The following is a 17258-nucleotide window of genomic DNA, read 5'->3' on the forward strand; positions in this document are numbered from 1 at the left end:
CTTGCTGGGGTCATTTGACCCCAGTATTCTTTCCTGCCATGGCAGGGGGTCAGACTAGATGATCTGCTCAGGTCCCTTCCGACCCTTGAAACTATGAAACCATCCATTTCCATTACAGTAACTGCACCTGCATGCCTGCTGCCATCTTTTTACCCATTACAGTTGCTCTACCTCCCCACACCCCACTTCCACCCCCTCTGGTCTCTTCCCCAGTCCTTAATCCACATCAGCTTCATTGTCCTCCTCCTCCTTCATTGTCCTTGTTGCTCACCCCCTTTTTGTCACTGTCCTTGTCTTTGTCCTCATCATTGTTGTCTTCTTTGGGTGCCCTGCCCCTGAACAGTCCATGCCAGTCCCTTCTCTTCTATATGACGTCCACCTCTCCTCCCCATTGTCCTCTACTGACTTCTTGTAGTACAGCTGCATCTCACTCATTCCCATCCTGCCACAATCCTCGACTGAAAAGTTTGTGTGCCTGTACATGAACTGTTTCCTGGTCTTCCACAGGATGTTCCTGAAGCAGGAGACAAACTGGTCGAAATAAGTCATCAGGGTCCCCTGCTGCTTGATCAAGTGCCTGTACAACACCACCTCTCTGATCATGGTGTTGACCCCTGTCACCATCATGAGGAATAGGATTAGCTGCATTATTATTTTTATATAATTTTCCCCATTTCCACATGCTGCAGAGCTCCTGCACTGAGGCACCCTATGCCCTAGCCAGCCAGGGAGCAGCATGTGGAAATGGGGGGCACAGGCAGCCCAGGGCTGCCTGCTTCCCTGTCCCTGCACTGTAGAGCCTCTGTGCTGAGGCACCCTGCATCCCAGCTAGCTGGGGAGCAGCTGGCTGGGGCACAATGTGCCTTGATATGGCAGCACTGGGATGGCTGCTCCCTTGTCTCCATGTGCCTCAGTGCAGGGTCTGCAGCGGAGCCCCTGCGCTGAAGCAGATGGAGCCCCCATCTCCAGGCACCCTGGTAGTGCAGTGTGCCTGGAGATGGGGCTCCACGTACCTCAGTGCAGGGGCTCCACAGCAGAGCCCTGATGCTGAGACACACAGAGACAGGGGAGCAGCCAGCGCAGGGCTCCCTGAGCTGCCTGCTCTCCCATTTCAAGGCACGGTCTACTCCAGCCAGCTGCCTCATGGTTGGCTGGGGTGCAGTGTGCCTGGAGACGGGCTCCATGTGCCTCAGTGTGGGGGCCCCACAGCAGAACCTTTGTGCTGAGGCATGTGGAGAAAGGGGAGCAGCCAGCCCAGAGCTGCCTGCTTCCCCGGCTTGAGGCACATGGCCCCAGCCAGCCGAAGAGCTGCTGCCTGGGGCACAGGGTGCCTCAGCATGGGGGCTGCCTGCCAGTTAGTAGCACCCTGAGGCACCCTGTGGCCCAGCCAGCTCCCCCTGCAATACATGAATCAGGAGGACAATGTGTCCTGCTGCAAACCGCATGGGCAGGGGCCATGAGCTGCAGCAAAAAGTGGCACAAATTTGTACCACTACTGTTTGTGCTGCTGCAAACGTGTCCCTGGTCATGTGGATGCTGCCTAGCTGTCTTTATGATCTCTGAACCTGGAGGTGGGAAAACTTGTTCACTACAGACTAGTTGCCGCAAGCCATTAGCTCCCCTTGGGCCACATCTTTGAATGGAACCTCCACAGGCTGAAATTGCAGCAAGCTGCTTCTGATGTCTTTATGCAGCAAGCAGCTGTCATGAAACCCAACCAGTTATTGGCTATCATCTGCTCTCTCAGTTATTCAGACTTGCTCCACTTCCAAAGATCAAATTTCCCTATTCTTGGGTGGGCATGCATTTCCCAGGCACTTGTCAGTGATGTGGGATACCAATTCTTTCCTTTAAAAAACAGCTTTTTCTCAGTGACTGTATTTAACTACAGTGCTTTCCTGAAGTTTTGTATTATCACCAATTTCTAATGTTCTGCAAACCAAACTTACCACTTCCTAATCATTCATGAAGTCCTGAATCAGACTGGAATCCACCCTTCTCTTGTGTCCAACACAGAGCTATGCCACCAGGGCCCCTGGCCATCAGTCTTCACATTCCTTACCAGTGGCTTCTTCCTCTCTTGGGGCTCTGGAGAGAGAGAGACAAGACACTGGAGCTGCATGACATTCTTTGGGTGTGGGTGGGTCCTCTTTACTCACCCTTTGTGGTCTGCAGATGCAAGTTCAGGTGCAGATTTGTTGATCAGTTCAATTCTAATTTAGCCTAGGAGTCCTCCTTGGCATACCCTGACACGCAGCATGCTTTTTTTGGCTGTGTCCTAGCCCCTGCTGATTGATAGCTTACTTCTGTCACATTGTCACAGCATTCAAACTGGGTGCAAGATTTGCCCTCCATTCTCCCAGCTATTCTTTTTGACTGTAGCGATAAAGCCTCTCAGGGAGATTTTTCCCTCAAACATGGGTTTTTTTCCCACTTGAGCTGGGAGATTATTGCTTCTCCCTTGTGGCCTACCCATGGTTCTAAATGATGCAGAAAACTAATAAATTCTCTGCCATGCCCAAGTTCTCTGTCTGGCCTGATTCCACCATCAAGAGCTTGATTTCCAAGCTCTTGATAGTGGCACTTTCTGTCTGGAGCTGGTCTTTTATGTTCAGATTAATCGGTCCTTGCTGCAGTTTACCTCCATTAGCAAGTTCCAAACTGGTTTTCCATGTCCCCCGTCAGTATATGGAAACTACGTTCTTGGTCCACCTGTCTTGCCAGTCCAGAGTAGAGTGTTGTATGTGGACTTCCCAACCTGCCCTGGGATGCTTTTTAAGCTGCTGTCGCAACAAAGATTTAATCTCTGACTCCAAATTACTGCTCAGATGTTCCTGGGGAACTTCCAGATGATGCTTAAATTCTTTTTGTAAAGCCTCTAACTCCTGGTTTAAGTCTCCTTCTAATTCCCTTTATGTCATCTTCAATTTCTGTGAGCACAGACATTTCCTTCATCTTCATTCAACAGGGATACCAGATTTCAAATTCTCTCTGAAAACTGTGGGCACCTGTAGGCGTGTGGGGAAGCTGACGCACTATACAGTGCATCAGAGCAGACACCGTTAATCGAGTCTGCGTCTTGTGTATCAGCGTTCCTGCACTTCAAAATGGCAGTGGGGACACTTTAAAGCTCATTTGAGCTTTAGCTAAAGCACCCCTGTCACTTTTGAAGCACAGGGGACACTGATATATGAGACTGTGCAGGTGCTCCAATTGAAGCTCCCCACCCACCACTAGAGTACATGTAAAAATGCCCTATAACCCTGAGTCTGATACCAGCGTTATTACCATCTGACTAAGCGGTTGCCAAAAACTTTAGTGTCTTGTAGTTGCTCCAGACAAGAGGAAAAATTGATGTTGGAGTCAGGTGTTTCTTTGATGCTGTCCTGGTTGTTTACAAAAAATGTTGAAAGTTCTGTCTTTCTGAACATACAGGAATCAAGCAATATGAGACGGTTTCTTTCTTTGCTCATAGCTTCAAAATGCTTTCAGCTGGAATTCAGAGTGGAAGCTCTTACAGCTTTCTTCAGACCTTTTCCCAACCTCCTGGTGCTTGGTTGGACTGCATCTAGTGGTTCCTTGCTGTCTTCTTTCTGATTGTCTGGGCTTTGCTGCCTCTTTCACAAATGTGCAGGACTTGCACAAACTACTTGATTAAAAAACAAACAAAATACTCATTTTTTAAAATTCCTGTTTTCACTGTAGTTCCCTTTCTTATGTGCTCTGACCTGAATTTTGTTGTTGCTGTTGTTTTAAAGGGATGTTTTAAAATTATTAAAGTAACTTAAAAGCTTCCTTATAAATATCTATGAAGGGTCTCTTAATCAAAAGAGAAACTGCTTAGACAGGGCAAAACAGTCAAACCGGCCACACATATGCTGCCCAGCACATTTCCCTATGCTTCCTGCTGCACAGGGGGGCAGGAGGAGCCACTGAAAGGGGGAGGGAGCACAGCAGTGCCCAGGCAGCTAAAGCCCTACCAGAAAGCTGTGTGCTCTGGCCAGGGCTGGGGCAGTGCTGTCTGGCAGGCATTGGGTGAGTGTGAGTGTGTCATGGGCAGGAGCAGGTAGGACTCGGGGGCAGTCATGGGCTGAGGGGGGATGGGGATGACTGACTGCACCTGCATCTGAACCCTACCTGGGTGAGCTCTGCTGAATGCAGTTTCCTTTCCCTACATTCCCAGATTTCAATTTGCAATTGACAATTTTTTTTGTCTTTCTCATCAAAAAGATTTGTTTCTTAACTCTGTTCTTTTCTTTTTAGGTCATGAGCCTGGACTTGTACAGATGGTAAATTACTACAGGGGAGCTGACAAACTTTGCCGCAAAGCTTCTTTAGTAAAGTAAGAGCTTTGTTTAAGTTGTTAAGTAGTTGTGGTCTTCCCTATGTATTGTTCCGGGGCTGGGGTAGGGGTGGGTTCCCTTGAGTGTCTTAGCCTGCTGGGTTTGCAAAAGTTGCCCAGTGGGCTTGCTGTGACGGTAGTTTCCCCCCATCCCCTGGCAGGCTTAGTTTAGAGCCCAGTCCAGCAGGTCAGCCATTCTGGCTGAGAAGAGCATTCTCCCCAGTGCAGTGAGGTAGAGGTCGTCTCTTCCCAGCAGACCACTGCCTCTCTCACCAACGAGCGGACTGTGATCGTGGAAGCCGAAGCCTTCACGATGAAACTAGCGCCACAGTTTTTGGTTCACCACCTCAATCCTCCTCTCCCTCCTCAGCCCATAACCTGAAACTGGGAGGATCCAGGAAAACATCACCTGCGGCCCCAGCCCCCTAAGCCCTGCTCCCGGAGCCCTGTAGCCTCTCGTGACCCAGCTGGGATTGCTCTGAGCTGTGTCATTCATGCCCACGTGGGCGAGGAGCATAGGGTAGTGGTAAGTGGGCTGGATGAGCTTTGGGATCCTCTCTGCTATGTCCCGGATACGGGCTCCCAGGAGGCAGCAGACCTCCTGGGCTGAGGGGTCAGGGTGGCAGAGTACCCCCTCAATACCTCTCAGGAGAGAGTCTCCTACAATGACCACTCTATGTGTGGCTTTAGGGAGAGTGGGAATGGTAGCTGTGAGTGGTCCCCCCTTGCCTGCAGGAGCTGGCAGCTCTGCAGGCTCTACTGGGGCTGCAAGAGGTTCATACCTGTAGCAAACCTCCAGAAGGGAGGGGACCCTGGTGCACCTGGCCTTTGGGCCATTGACTACCTTTGTCCAACCCCCTGGCTGGACAGTGAGAAATCCTCAAGTTCTCCCTTGTCCAAAAAAGTTACCGTAGTTTACCTTCAGCCTTCACGGGGTGAAGGGCCTGGCAGTAGGAGTCTATCTCCTGCTCACCATCCCTGACGGCATGCAGTCTCTCAACTGTGGTCTGGAGCTCTTCTATCTGGTGCCCCAGAGACTCCAAAGTGGAGCAAACCTAGCAAGGGGAGGTGGCCATGCACCTGGTCCCATGTGCCTGGAATCATATCAGGCAGCCCCCGCAGCCAAGAGCAAGAGACTTGGTATGGGGGGAAATCTCAGAATGGAAGGCGAACCTTGCTATATTCCCTCGTCTCCTTTGGTTCCTAATGGACCTGATCCAAAGCCCTGCCAAAGATGGTGGAAAATTTTCCACTGATGCTGGTGGGTATGGGTTCCAGTCCTTCGCACCCTCTTGGAAAAAATGTGATTTGGTAACATCTTTATTAGAAAGAGGAGTGATCAAAAACACCAGTAGGAGAGAGGCATTTATATGAATATTAATCTTGCAGTATCACTGTCATTGATCATTTTTAAATATTATATTTCAATTATTTTTCCCTCCAGTTTTTAAGAAACTTCATCAAAAATATGCATCATAAACATATTTAGTATAGACTGTGTTTAAACCCAGGGCTGTCCAACTTCTGAGTGGTCAGGGGCTACATTAACCAATCCTCACCAGCAGAAAAAGGCTTAAAAATGTAATTGTAATTATATTTATTGTAATTTTGTTGTCACATATGCTGATTTGCTATGGGTTTAACCAGTCTAACAGACTGCCTCCTCCAACCAGGCTCATCAAGACCAGTCCTGAGTTATCAGAATCTTGCACGTGGTTCCCAGAGTCTTATGTGATATACCCAACCGATCTAAAGACTCCAGTGGCCCCTGCTCAAAATGGAATTCACCATCTTATAAACAACACCAGGACAGATGAAAGAGAAGTGTTCCTAGCATCCTACAGCAGGAGAAAGGAGAGCGGGGAGGGCAATGTGTGGATAGCCAAGTCCTCTGCAGGTGCCAAAGGTTCGTTTTCTGTTGCAATACCCCAACTTTGCTTTGTTCCTGTTGTTTAAAAAAACCAGTATGTGGATGATCCATCACCCAGCTTTCACCCACTCAGAGTAGCCATGTACCTAGTTCTGTATCTGTATAGCAGCTGTGGCAGCAAAATTGTAACGCTTTTTACTTAAATATGATACATTTTCCTGACTTCAAACATGAGTCTGTGTCAGTTGGTGAAGTGAAAGGAACTGCAGTATTCAGCACAGAGAAACAGAAGCTAAGGGAGAAAATTGGAAAGGAATGTAGAATGCAGTCTGAATTGTCTGGAAAAGTCCAGGAGGCCTATTTGAACCATTTCTGACAATAAACAAAGTGTATTGGTTAGGTTAACCCTCTGCATAAGAGGTCAGCACTCTACAGGCCAGTTCCAGCCCATAGAGCCATTTTTTTTGGCCCATGGACTTCAGCACCATTGAGTGGTGGTGGGGTTTGGCATCCACTGCTGTTCCCATACTGCTGCTGGGAAAAGCAGTGGCAGCAGCTGGGTCCTACCACCTGCCCTCCCCCTGCTTCTAACTCGGAGAGAATCAATTCAGCTCACAGACTAAAAGGTTGCTGATCACTATAAACATTTAAAAAAGCACAGGTCCAGGTCTGTTCTGCCTGCTGAATATCTGTGCACAGCTCTTCCATTCTTGCAGCCTAGTGTGTCTCCAGAGCATGTTAGTGTACAGCTGGAGGTTATCTACTAACAGTCAAAAGGAAATGCCAGGTATGTGGTGTAAGGGAAGGTAAGAGGTTGAGTGTCAACTCACCAGGTATCTGCCTCAGGGCAGCACAGTACATGCTTCTATCTTGGAACCCTACTCTGCCCTGGGTGGGGGAGAAGGAAGAACCACTGGCTACCTCTTTTCTGTCTATTGGTAAGGGCATTGTCCCAGAAGACCTGGACTCTAGGCTCCTCAGCGACAGGGGATTTGAACCCACATCTTCCATTTCCAAGGAGAGTGCCCTGGCTGCCACACTGTGAGTAAGCAGGCCTAAGACTATCTTCCATCCTTCCTGTTGAAACTGAACCACTGGATGAAAGGGAATGCAAGAGTCATGGACCAGAAAGAGAGCAAACATGGGATTCTGAGTGAAGCTCATGGAGAGGGGACTACCCTGAGACAGAGGGGAGCTTGGTTTCTGGTGCCTGCTTCCAAGGCTGTCTTTCCATTTTGCATTAAACAGTCATTGAGTAAAATGCATAAACAACCTTGGGAGCAGGATTACAAGCTAGAAGCAATGCGGGGGCTGAACTAAGTGATCTTGGGGGCCACTTCAAGCACAGAGTTGTGGTGGTGATGATGTGTGTTTCTACCAAACTGACTAATGTGGGAAAGGCCTGTGTACTGAATGTTTCCTTACTGTGTGGTTTGTAGGGTCCTAGCTCCCAAGTCTGTGTTCCACAGAGATCCCTTTGATCCTGGCTATACTTTGGAAACAACAGATTTTGTCTCTTTTTGTATTGTTCTGTAACACAACAGTGATAAATAATGCAACGATGTTTGCTAATTGTCTCTTACAATATTTCTGTGCAGTAGTTTGAACAACTTTGGGGGGTGGGGGCAGGGGTGGAGGGAGGAGAAAATGGAGGCTAAAAAGCACAAGTTTTTGAGAAGATTTAGCCAGGAAGACCCTGAGAACTCTATGTGCATGGATGTTTCAAAGTCTCAATGTGCATGATAGACTGTCACTCTTACAAATATAATCTCTTGTCTGGGAACCTGGTTATCACTGGGAACCTTGAAGGACATGTGTATCAGCCATTAAAATTTGCTTTAATTTACATTTTTGTTTTTATGTTAGGTGAAGGAATTCTAATTTCTTCAGAGGCTACTGAACTTTTGGACTTTATAGATGAACAAGGACAAGTGCATGTGATTCAGAAATACCTTGAAACGCCTTTACTCTTAGAGCCAGGTCATCGCAAATTTGATATTAGGTAACCTTTTCTACTTACATTTTGATTGCTTTCCTGAGCCCAAAAGATGCATGTGGAGGAGGGGAGGTGGAGGAGTATAATGTAGCTGGAAAAAAGCGTAACGGTTCAAATGCATTTTATCTAATTTAAAAAAATAACTTAATGTTATTGTTTTTTTTCCTCCTAATTTTTAGAAGCTGGGTTCTAGTGGATCACCAGTATAATATCTACCTCTACAGAGAGGGTGTCCTCCGGACCTCTTCAGAACCATACAATAGTGCTAATTTCCAAGACAAAACCTGCCATTTGACCAATCACTGCATCCAGAAGGAATATTCTAAAAACTATGGAAAATATGAAGAAGGGAATGAAATGTTCTTTGAGGAATTTAATCAGTATCTGATGAGTTCTTTGAACACTACGTTGGAGAGTAGTATTTTATCACAAATCAAAAACATAATAAGGTAACTTCTTGCTGCTGCTGTTTGCTTGTGTTATGATCATGTTCAGAGGTACAGCCAGGATCCCATTGCAGTACAGGTAATACATTCCATGCAGTCTCAGTAGACCCTGGAAACAAAAGAACTGTCCCTGTTTCCTAAATGTAGGTTGAGGCATGGGGATTAAGTGATTGCTTGAGGTATCACAGGATGCAGCTATACACAGGAATTTGATCCAAGATCTGTAGGGTCTCAGGCCAGTGCCAAAGGGTGTGTCTGCACTTCAAATACATGTCTGATGCTCTCAGACATATGCTACATTGTTTTGCTTGCGTGCCATCTCCCAAGCAGAAGGCAAAGCAGCCATGTAACAGGATGGGTGGATGTGTCAACTGGCTGTCCTTCTGATCAGCGCTAATTAGTCCACCTAGAGAGCCATACAGATGTGGCTACACTGCTGATGTGAGCAGTAGCGCTTGTGGAGTAGAATGGCACCTGTGAGTGTGCTGCTGCCTGGGACAATAAATATGTGGTATGGACGTGGCCTCAGTGTTGCTCTCTTGAATGTCTGGCTCCTGGGACTCAGAAAGTCTGTGTGAATTAATAGTCAGGGGGGGAATATTTTGTATTTGGGGGTCGATAATTTAATTTCACTCTACTTTTATGTTAGATTATGTGAGTCTTTGTGTTTTCTGGGGTTTATTAGAATATGAATTGTAGGAGATCATTCAGAAGTTGCTGCTGTTTTCAGTTTAAAAGAGCGTGAGGTGTTTACAAGCTCTGGGGAAGATATGGATTCTGCTCAGAAAAGCTCTGATCTCAAGGTTGTTACTCCTCTTCTCAGTAGCCTATGCTCCCTGAGCCTGGTCACTGAAGTCAGTGAAACCAGTTCCCTTGATTAAGGCCTTACAGGATCAGTCTCGTTCCTTGTGCCACATACAATGGGCAGAGGGGAGAAAACAGTCACTTTAACACAGTCTGCTGAAGTGAAATATCTGATCTCGTTTTGATTTATGAGCTTTCTGTGGATAGTGGGACAAACAGTTTTTTTGATAGCTACATAATTTCAATTCAAAACGAAATAGAAAACAATGATACCTGTGTGTCTGTATTTCATGTGGAATGAATGCCACTGCATAGGGTTTCTGTACAGGGATTATGTGTTTTATAACGCTTTGCTGATTCATAGTATTAACACCTGTTTTCATAGGCAGTTTAAATTTCTTTTTCTTTTTTTTTTTTTTAAAGAAAAGTCTGTCCAAAAACATTAGATAAACTGCTGCTTGTACAGACAACACGAGAATATGCTCGCATGCTCTCTCTCACACACACATGCACACACATATGTGCGCACATGCACACACACACATAAGCATATGTACACAGAGTGTGTGTGTGTGCACGTGTGTGTTTGTTTATAAAGGTGATATCACCCTGAGAAATCCTTGCCTGCTGCATAATTTCTGGACCATCATGACTACAATATCACTGTTACACTCCTGTGTTTATAAATACACTATTCAATTGCTGTCAAGAATGATTGGAGAGGGGGGGTGGGGATAGAGCCCTGGGTCCCCCCTGTCCGGGCCCATTCCCCCTTCCCTCCTGCTACTTGGGGTCTGGGCCCACTCCTTCCTCCCCCGCCACTGCAGCCACGGGGAAAAGGGTGGAGTAGGCCTGGGTCCAAGGGTGGGGAGAAGCCAGGCTGCCATAGCAGGCGGATGGGAGGAGTGGGCTTGGGACCAATGCAGGGGGTTGGGGGAGGAGTGGACCTTGACCCAATGGGCAGGAGGCTCGCTCCTCCACTTGCCCCACAGCTGCCGGGTTGGGCCAGGCCTGCGGCCACCCCCTACCGCCCGGGCCCACTCCCCACACACACACACATTGGGCCCGGGTCTGTTTCCCACCACCCCTCACATTACCTGCAGGGATCAGGGCTGGCCTGACCACCTCCCCCCCCCCCCAATCCACTCTATTGCTGTTGCCTTCTGTCAGAATGCTTCTTTGCTCTCTGATTGGCTGTTTCCATCAGCCAATCGGAGCATGAATAAAGCATTACGGACAGACAGACTTAAGCTTTTATAATATTAGAATTTTATGTTTAAAACTAGCAAATTGCCTGTCATGAATGATGGGGAGAGCAGGTAGAGATGCAGCGCCGCCACCCAGTGCCCCACTGTGCCACCACTCCACCTCTGGCCCTATGCACCAGAGTGGGGCAGGCCAGCGCCAGCAAGGCCAGCGCTGTGCTGTCAGCACCTTGCTCTGCCATCCCAGTCTGTCCCTGCCATCCCCCTCTGCCTCCAAGGAGCCTTGGTACATGCAAAGGAAGGTTGGGGGAACTGGGCGAGGAAACTTGGATAAGGCTTCTATATGAAGGAAATGAGGAAGACCTGAGATCAAACAAGGAGTAGAACAAGAGAGACTCAATATGGCTGGCAAAGAGAGTGGAACTGGTGTTGCAGTTAAAAAACGGATTTTAAGGGTGCATTTGCCACCATCTTTGAAAACTCATGGTGATCAGGACAGGTCCCAGAGGATTAGAAAAAGGCAACCATAGTGCCCATATTTAAGAAAGAGAAAAAGGAGGATCCAGGGAATTGCAGACCAGTCAGCCACACATCAGTCCCTGGAAAAATAATGGAGCAGATCCTCAAGGAATCCATTTCTAAGCACTGGGAAAAGAAAAGGGTTATTAAGAACAGTCAGCATGGATTCATCAAGGCAAGTCATGCCTGACCAACCTGACTGCCTTCTGTGATGACATGAATGGCTCTGGGAGGTCATAGGGGTTGTGTGCCCCCAGATCTGCACACAGAGCAGGGCAGGCTGCCTCTATGGGCTGAGGCTGGGATGGCACTAGGCTGTTCCCAGCAGGGGGCCAGGCCAGGCTGTACTCAGGGTGGGCAGTAGCGGCACTGGGAGGCTATGGGAGTTGCTGCAGCCACCTCAGAATTTGGCACAGCCCCCCTATCTCCCTCCTAGTGCCGCCTGTTCCAACACCCACTCTGGGAAGAGCCCGGAGCTGTCCTGGCCCCAGCCCACAGTGGCAGCCCACTTGCACACAGATTCGGAGGCACTTGCTCCCCATCCCTCATACCCTCCCGGGGTGCATGCAGCAGCAGAAGCACAGAACGCACTCCCCCTGCCCCGCCATTCAGATCCTCACGGCTCTGCAGGAAGAGGTTGGCTGCAGCGCCTCTTCACTGTAGCCTGTTGGCTGAGGGTGGCAGCCCAGCAGCCAATCATGAGAGCAGGCTGGGGTGGAGGGGTGAGGAGGTGCCATGATGTGCTGTGTGGGGCCTGGCACATCCCTCCCCTTGGTAAGAGGCAAAGTGTGGGAACACACCATGGGAGATCCTGCTGCCATGCTGCAGGATGTGCTCCAGCCCTGCCCGCCTGCCCACACATACTCCCTACAATCTTTCTAGGTACCTCTAGGGGTACGCATGCCCCCAGTTGACAACCCCTGACTTAGACAAATTGGAGGATTGGGCCAGAAGGACTCTCATGAGGTTCAGCAAGGACAAGTGCAAAGTCCTGCACTTACGACAGAAGAATCTCATGCACCAGTACAAGTTGGGGGCTGACTGGCTAGGCAGCAGCTCTGCAGAAAAGGACCTGGGGGTTACAGTGGACAATAAGCTGAATATTAGTCAACAGTGTACCCTTGTTGCCAAGAAGGCTAACAGCATACTGGGCTGCATGGGAGGTGTGTTGCCAGTAGATCAAGGCAAGTGATTATTCTCCTCTATTCAGCACTGGTGAGGCCACATCTGGAGTACTGTGTTCAGGTTTGGGCCCCCACTGCAGAAAGGATTTGGACAAAGTGGCAAAGTCCAGAGGAGGGCAACAAAAATGGTGATGGGGCTGGGGGACATGACTTATGACTGAGGAAACTGGGCGTATTTAGTCTAGAGTAGTGGTTGTCAACCAGGGGTACCCATACCCCTAGAGGTACTTAAAAGGGTCGCAGGGGGTACACAGAATACCGTGTGAGCATGCACATGCAGCCACAGCACAGCACATGGGCAGCCAGGAATATAGCGCAGCCACGTGGAGAGCAGCTAGGTCCATGTGGTGAGTTTGTTGTGGGGGGGAGGAAGAGGGGTTGGGGCAGCAGCTACCCAGGCAGGGCAAGGCATGGAACTGAGCTGTGTGCAGCAAAGTGTATGGTTGGCTTCCGCCACTATGCACACCCTGGGAGGGCATGGGGGGAATGTGCCCCCGGATCTGTGCACAGGGTAGGCTAGGGCTGGGGTCATACTGGGCTCTTCTCAGCAGAGGACTGGAGCAGGCGGCATCGGGTGGGGTCTGGAGGGGCTACAGTGAATTCTGGAGTGACTGTGACCCCACCCCCCCAATAACCCTGCTCCCATAGGTCCCGATGGTGAGGGATGGAGTGGGGCAGGAGCTGCACAGCCAAGGCAGAGCATGGGACAGAACCACGAGCGGTTTGTCCAGGGATCACGGTGGGTGGCAGCTCAAGCCTCTACACACATCCCTGGAGGGAGGTGGGGGGGGCAGTGCATGCCCCCAGACCTGTACGCTGGAGCCAAGGTAGCACCGGGCTGTTTCTGGCGGGTGTGTTGGGCTGAGCTACACTGGGAGGGGGTGTTAGCGGGGGGGGAGGGGGCTACAATGAATTCTGGGGTGGCTGCAGCCCCTCCCTTAGCCCTACTCCCAGCACAGCCTGGCTGGGCCCCCTCTGGGAAGAGCCCAGCACAGCCCCAACCCGCCTACGCCCCATGCCCCGATCCAGAGGCACGCCTCCTACATGACCTCCCAGGGTGTGTGCAGCAGCAAGAGCTGCCACCCCCCACAGCTTGGACAAGCCGCTTGCAGCTCTGTTCCATGCTCTGCCCCAGCTGGGCAGCACCTGTCACAGCTGCAGCCCCAGCCCCACTGCCTCCCTCACCATGGGGGGCCTACAGGAGCAGAGCTATGGGAAAGGCTGCAACCACTCCAGAATTCAATATAGCCCCTTGAACCTCACTCCTAGCGTTGCCTACCCCAAGCACAACCGGGCTCGGCACCCCACCAGGAAGAGCTCAGCTCCCAGCCTGCTGCACCAGCTTGCCTGCCTGCCCCCCCCACCCAGCGTAGATCTGGGGGCACACCCTCCATGGCTTCCCGGGGTGCACACAGCAGTGGAAGCCACCCACCATCCCTGCAGCTCTGCCCCACACCCTGCTCTGCCCCAGCTAAGCAGTGTTTGCCCCTGCCCCACTCTCTCCCTCACCACAGGGCCTCAATCTGCACCCCCACCTTAAAAACGAGAAAAAAATATAAAGGGGTACATGAGGTGAAAATTTGATACAGAAAAGAGGTACATTTGTTAAAAAAGTTGAAAACCCCTGGTCTAGAGAAGAGAAGACTGAGGAGGGATTTAATAGCAACCTTCAACTACCTGAAGGGGTTTGAAAGAGGATGGAACTGAACTGTTCTCAATGGTGGCAGATGGCAGGACAGGGAGCAGTAGTCTCAAGTTGCAGCAAGGGAATTTTAGGTTAGATATTAGGAAGAATTTTCTCACTAGGAGGGTAGTAAAACACTGGAACCGGTTACCTAGAGAGGTGGTGGAAGCTCTATCCTTGGAGGTTTTCAAAACCTGGCTAGACAGAGTTTTGGTTGGGACAGTCTAGTTGGGGATGGTCCTTCTTTGAGCATGGGGTTGGACTAGATGACTTCCTGAGGTCCCATCCAGCCCTCACTTTCTGTGATTCTATGGTTGCAGCCATCAGCAGAGTTTGATTTTCTTTATGACAGACTTGTTACCACAACCCAGTCTTGCCTCAGTCACTGTCTGGCATTTTTGTGCAAGAGGAACTGTTATTTCGTATTTCATATCCAAGCTTTCACGGCCATTGCTGGGACTGGGACTTGGACTTGAAGGGAACAGGAGGATCAGTTGAGAAGCCCTAGGAAGTGAAATTAAGATGGTCTGGACAAGCAGCCTGGAATATGGAGGATGTTGGGGACTGGGATTGGATGGGAAAAGGTAAGGAAGACTGAGATTGGATGATGAGCCTGGAGGCGGGAGACTAGTGCTCTTTGAAAAAGGAAGACTAGAATGCAAAGTCTTGCATGGATCCAAATGAGGAGACAGTAGTGGCACAGGTTGGAGGGTATGGGGTAAAAGGTGAGGTTGAGGAGTAGGTAAGAACAGAAGGGTCTTAACCCTCAGAGCCCATTCAACTCTAGGCCCTGAAAGGAGCCCTGGACCCTAATCTGGTAGCAAGGGCAGGCCATGCTCCACAAATCAGTACTTGCTCAATATTTTGTTTTCTCTTCACTGTTCCAAGAGTGACCTCAGGCCTTATTTATTGCACACTAGAAACCTCAATTCTGTCATTTTCTAAGTGACTGTGCCACTATAAAACCCTTTTAATATTGTGGTCTGTATGTAACTTTATATGAAAATAAGTGATTTGTGGCTAGTGGTGCTCAGGGTCGTCTTCCAGGCAAGCATGTTTTTTTCTGTTGTTAAGGCTCAGGAGAATTTTTCCCAGAGTTTTTTCCACTGCTCTTCAAAGAATTTCTGCAGAGCAAATGGATTTGACTTTTGTTTCCTTCTCACTTTTTTCCTTATTTTTTTAAATTTGATAGATGCAAACTGACAGAAATTTGTGCCAATGTTTTTTCTGAGGTTTTCACTAATTTGAGCACCTAATAACTACTTATGTGGACACGAGACAACTGGAGCCTGATTTTCCAAGGTGCTGTATATTTACAGTTCAGACTAAATGCAGTGAGAATTGAAGGGTCTCAGCACCAGTATTAATTGCTGATGATGCACCAGGGACAGTGGTGCAGTTGCACCCCACTTTGATTCCTCCCTTGATTCCTGTTCCACCCAAACTTTAAAACCAGCTGCCTGGGGGGGAGGGTGGGGGGCAGCAGCATTTCTATCAGGCAGTGCTGAGAAAGTTAGTTGACTTCATGGCTCATTATCATGTCCATGATTCCTGCTAATATCTCCACTCCACAGGTGGTAATGACCCTCTCCTGTTTTTAAGGGTCTTGATGTTCCACTAATCAAACTGTCATTTCTTCTGCAATTTAGCCGCCTGTTAGTCATTCCTGGTAACCTGTCTCTTCCATTTCACAGCCCAGCAGACTGTTTTAAATTTAGCTAAAAACCATAACTCAGGTGTGGTAATATTAACTCAAATGTAGGAAGGACATTAAAGTATGTAAAGATGCTCAGTCTGAGTAAGAGACATACACTTAACTATAATGGCTACAGGGCTAATGACACAATAGCTTTTGACTGTTTTTGCCTAGTTTGTTCTGTTTTTTTTAAGCTTAATTATATAATCTAGCACATTTCAATAGTTATTTTCCTTTGATATTAAACTGGATAATATAGCACTATCACCCTTTTTATTAGTAAAGCTTCTAGCTTCTCTTTAACTAGAGAAAAATGTCTTATATGTAATTATGTGCCATAGCATGTGCCCTCCCCCCTTCAATATTCTAGATCTGCCCATGTGATACCCAGACATGTAAAAGAGTCGCTTCATTCACCCAGTCCTCTCCATTGTGCACAAAATGGGTAGGGCTCCTGTGTGGAAGGAGTGCAAGTGCTTACCTTCACAACTTATTGCTTTTTGTTTATTTAGTTGTTATTAAATTAGTGCAATACTGAGACATTCCATGTGTTGCTTATGGAGTTAGTTTCTACTAGTCATGTGGAGGATGTTGGGGACTGGGATTGGATGGGAAAAGGTAAGGAAGACTGAGATTGGATGATGAGCCTGGAGGCGGGAGACTAGTGCTCTTTGAAAAAGGAAGACTAGGATGCAAAGTCTTGCATGGATGCAAATGAGGAGACAGTAGTGGCACAGGTTGGCGGGTATGGGGTAAAAGGTGAGGTTGAGGAGTAGGTAAGAACAGAAGGGTCTTAACCCTCAGAGCCCATTCAACTCTAGGCCCTGAAAGGAGTCCTGGACCCTAATCTGGTAGGTCGCTGTTCACGGGCCATTCCACAACTGGCCCACTTCACTGTGGCTTCTTGTCTCTCCCTCTTAAGTAACTGGTGCTGACCATGATTAGAGTTGAGACCCTGAACTAGGTAAGACTGCTGTTTGGCAGTGTTTTGAGTGTGCATATTGTAAGAGTAGGGAAAGGTTGTAACATGATGAAAGGGTGTAGGTAATGTTATGAATGGGAACAAAAGCTATTCAGACTGCAGACAGGAGGCTGTAGCATGATCTGTTGTTTATATTTGTTTTGTAATATAAACAACAATCCACATTGTGCCACAATCTTTGCAGGAATGAAGAGAACTAAGGGTGCCACTTGACTTGGTTATAACTGCTTGTTTGACTCTGGTCCCTCACTTCTTTCTCAGATTATAGGATTCACTCACTGGCAGGCTTCTTATGACAGCAAACCTCTCTGGTATAGAACAACCAAAGTGCAGCATTATATCTAGTAAGAGTTGACATAGCTGGGTGCTAGTTGAAGGGTTCAAATGGGGTTCTAATAAGTGGCTGTATTTCTGACATGAGGGCTCTCCCTCCAGTCTTTCATTCATTTAATTTTGTCTCAGAAAGCCCTGTTTCTTACATGTTTTTTGTGGGATCAGCAGAGCCGTCCCTAGGAAGGGGGCAAATTGGG

General features: G+C 48.5%; 1 protein-coding gene across 1 annotated transcript in view; it reads left to right on the plus strand.

The window, feature by feature from the left end:
• TTL (tubulin tyrosine ligase) overlaps positions 1–17258 on the plus strand; it is a 35560-nt gene that overhangs the window by 4315 nt on the left and 13987 nt on the right. The window contains exons 2-5 of the mRNA XM_019548975.1: positions 4264–4342; positions 6016–6248; positions 8079–8214; positions 8388–8657. Coding sequence (XP_019404520.1) covers positions 4264–4342; positions 6016–6248; positions 8079–8214; positions 8388–8657 — 718 coding nt within the window. The remainder of the gene's footprint in view (positions 1–4263; positions 4343–6015; positions 6249–8078; positions 8215–8387; positions 8658–17258) is intronic.

Source organism: Crocodylus porosus, unplaced genomic scaffold, assembly GCF_001723895.1.
Source record: "Crocodylus porosus isolate Cpor-Errol unplaced genomic scaffold, CroPor_comp1, whole genome shotgun sequence".
NCBI classification, from domain to species: Eukaryota; Metazoa; Chordata; order Crocodylia; family Crocodylidae; genus Crocodylus; species Crocodylus porosus.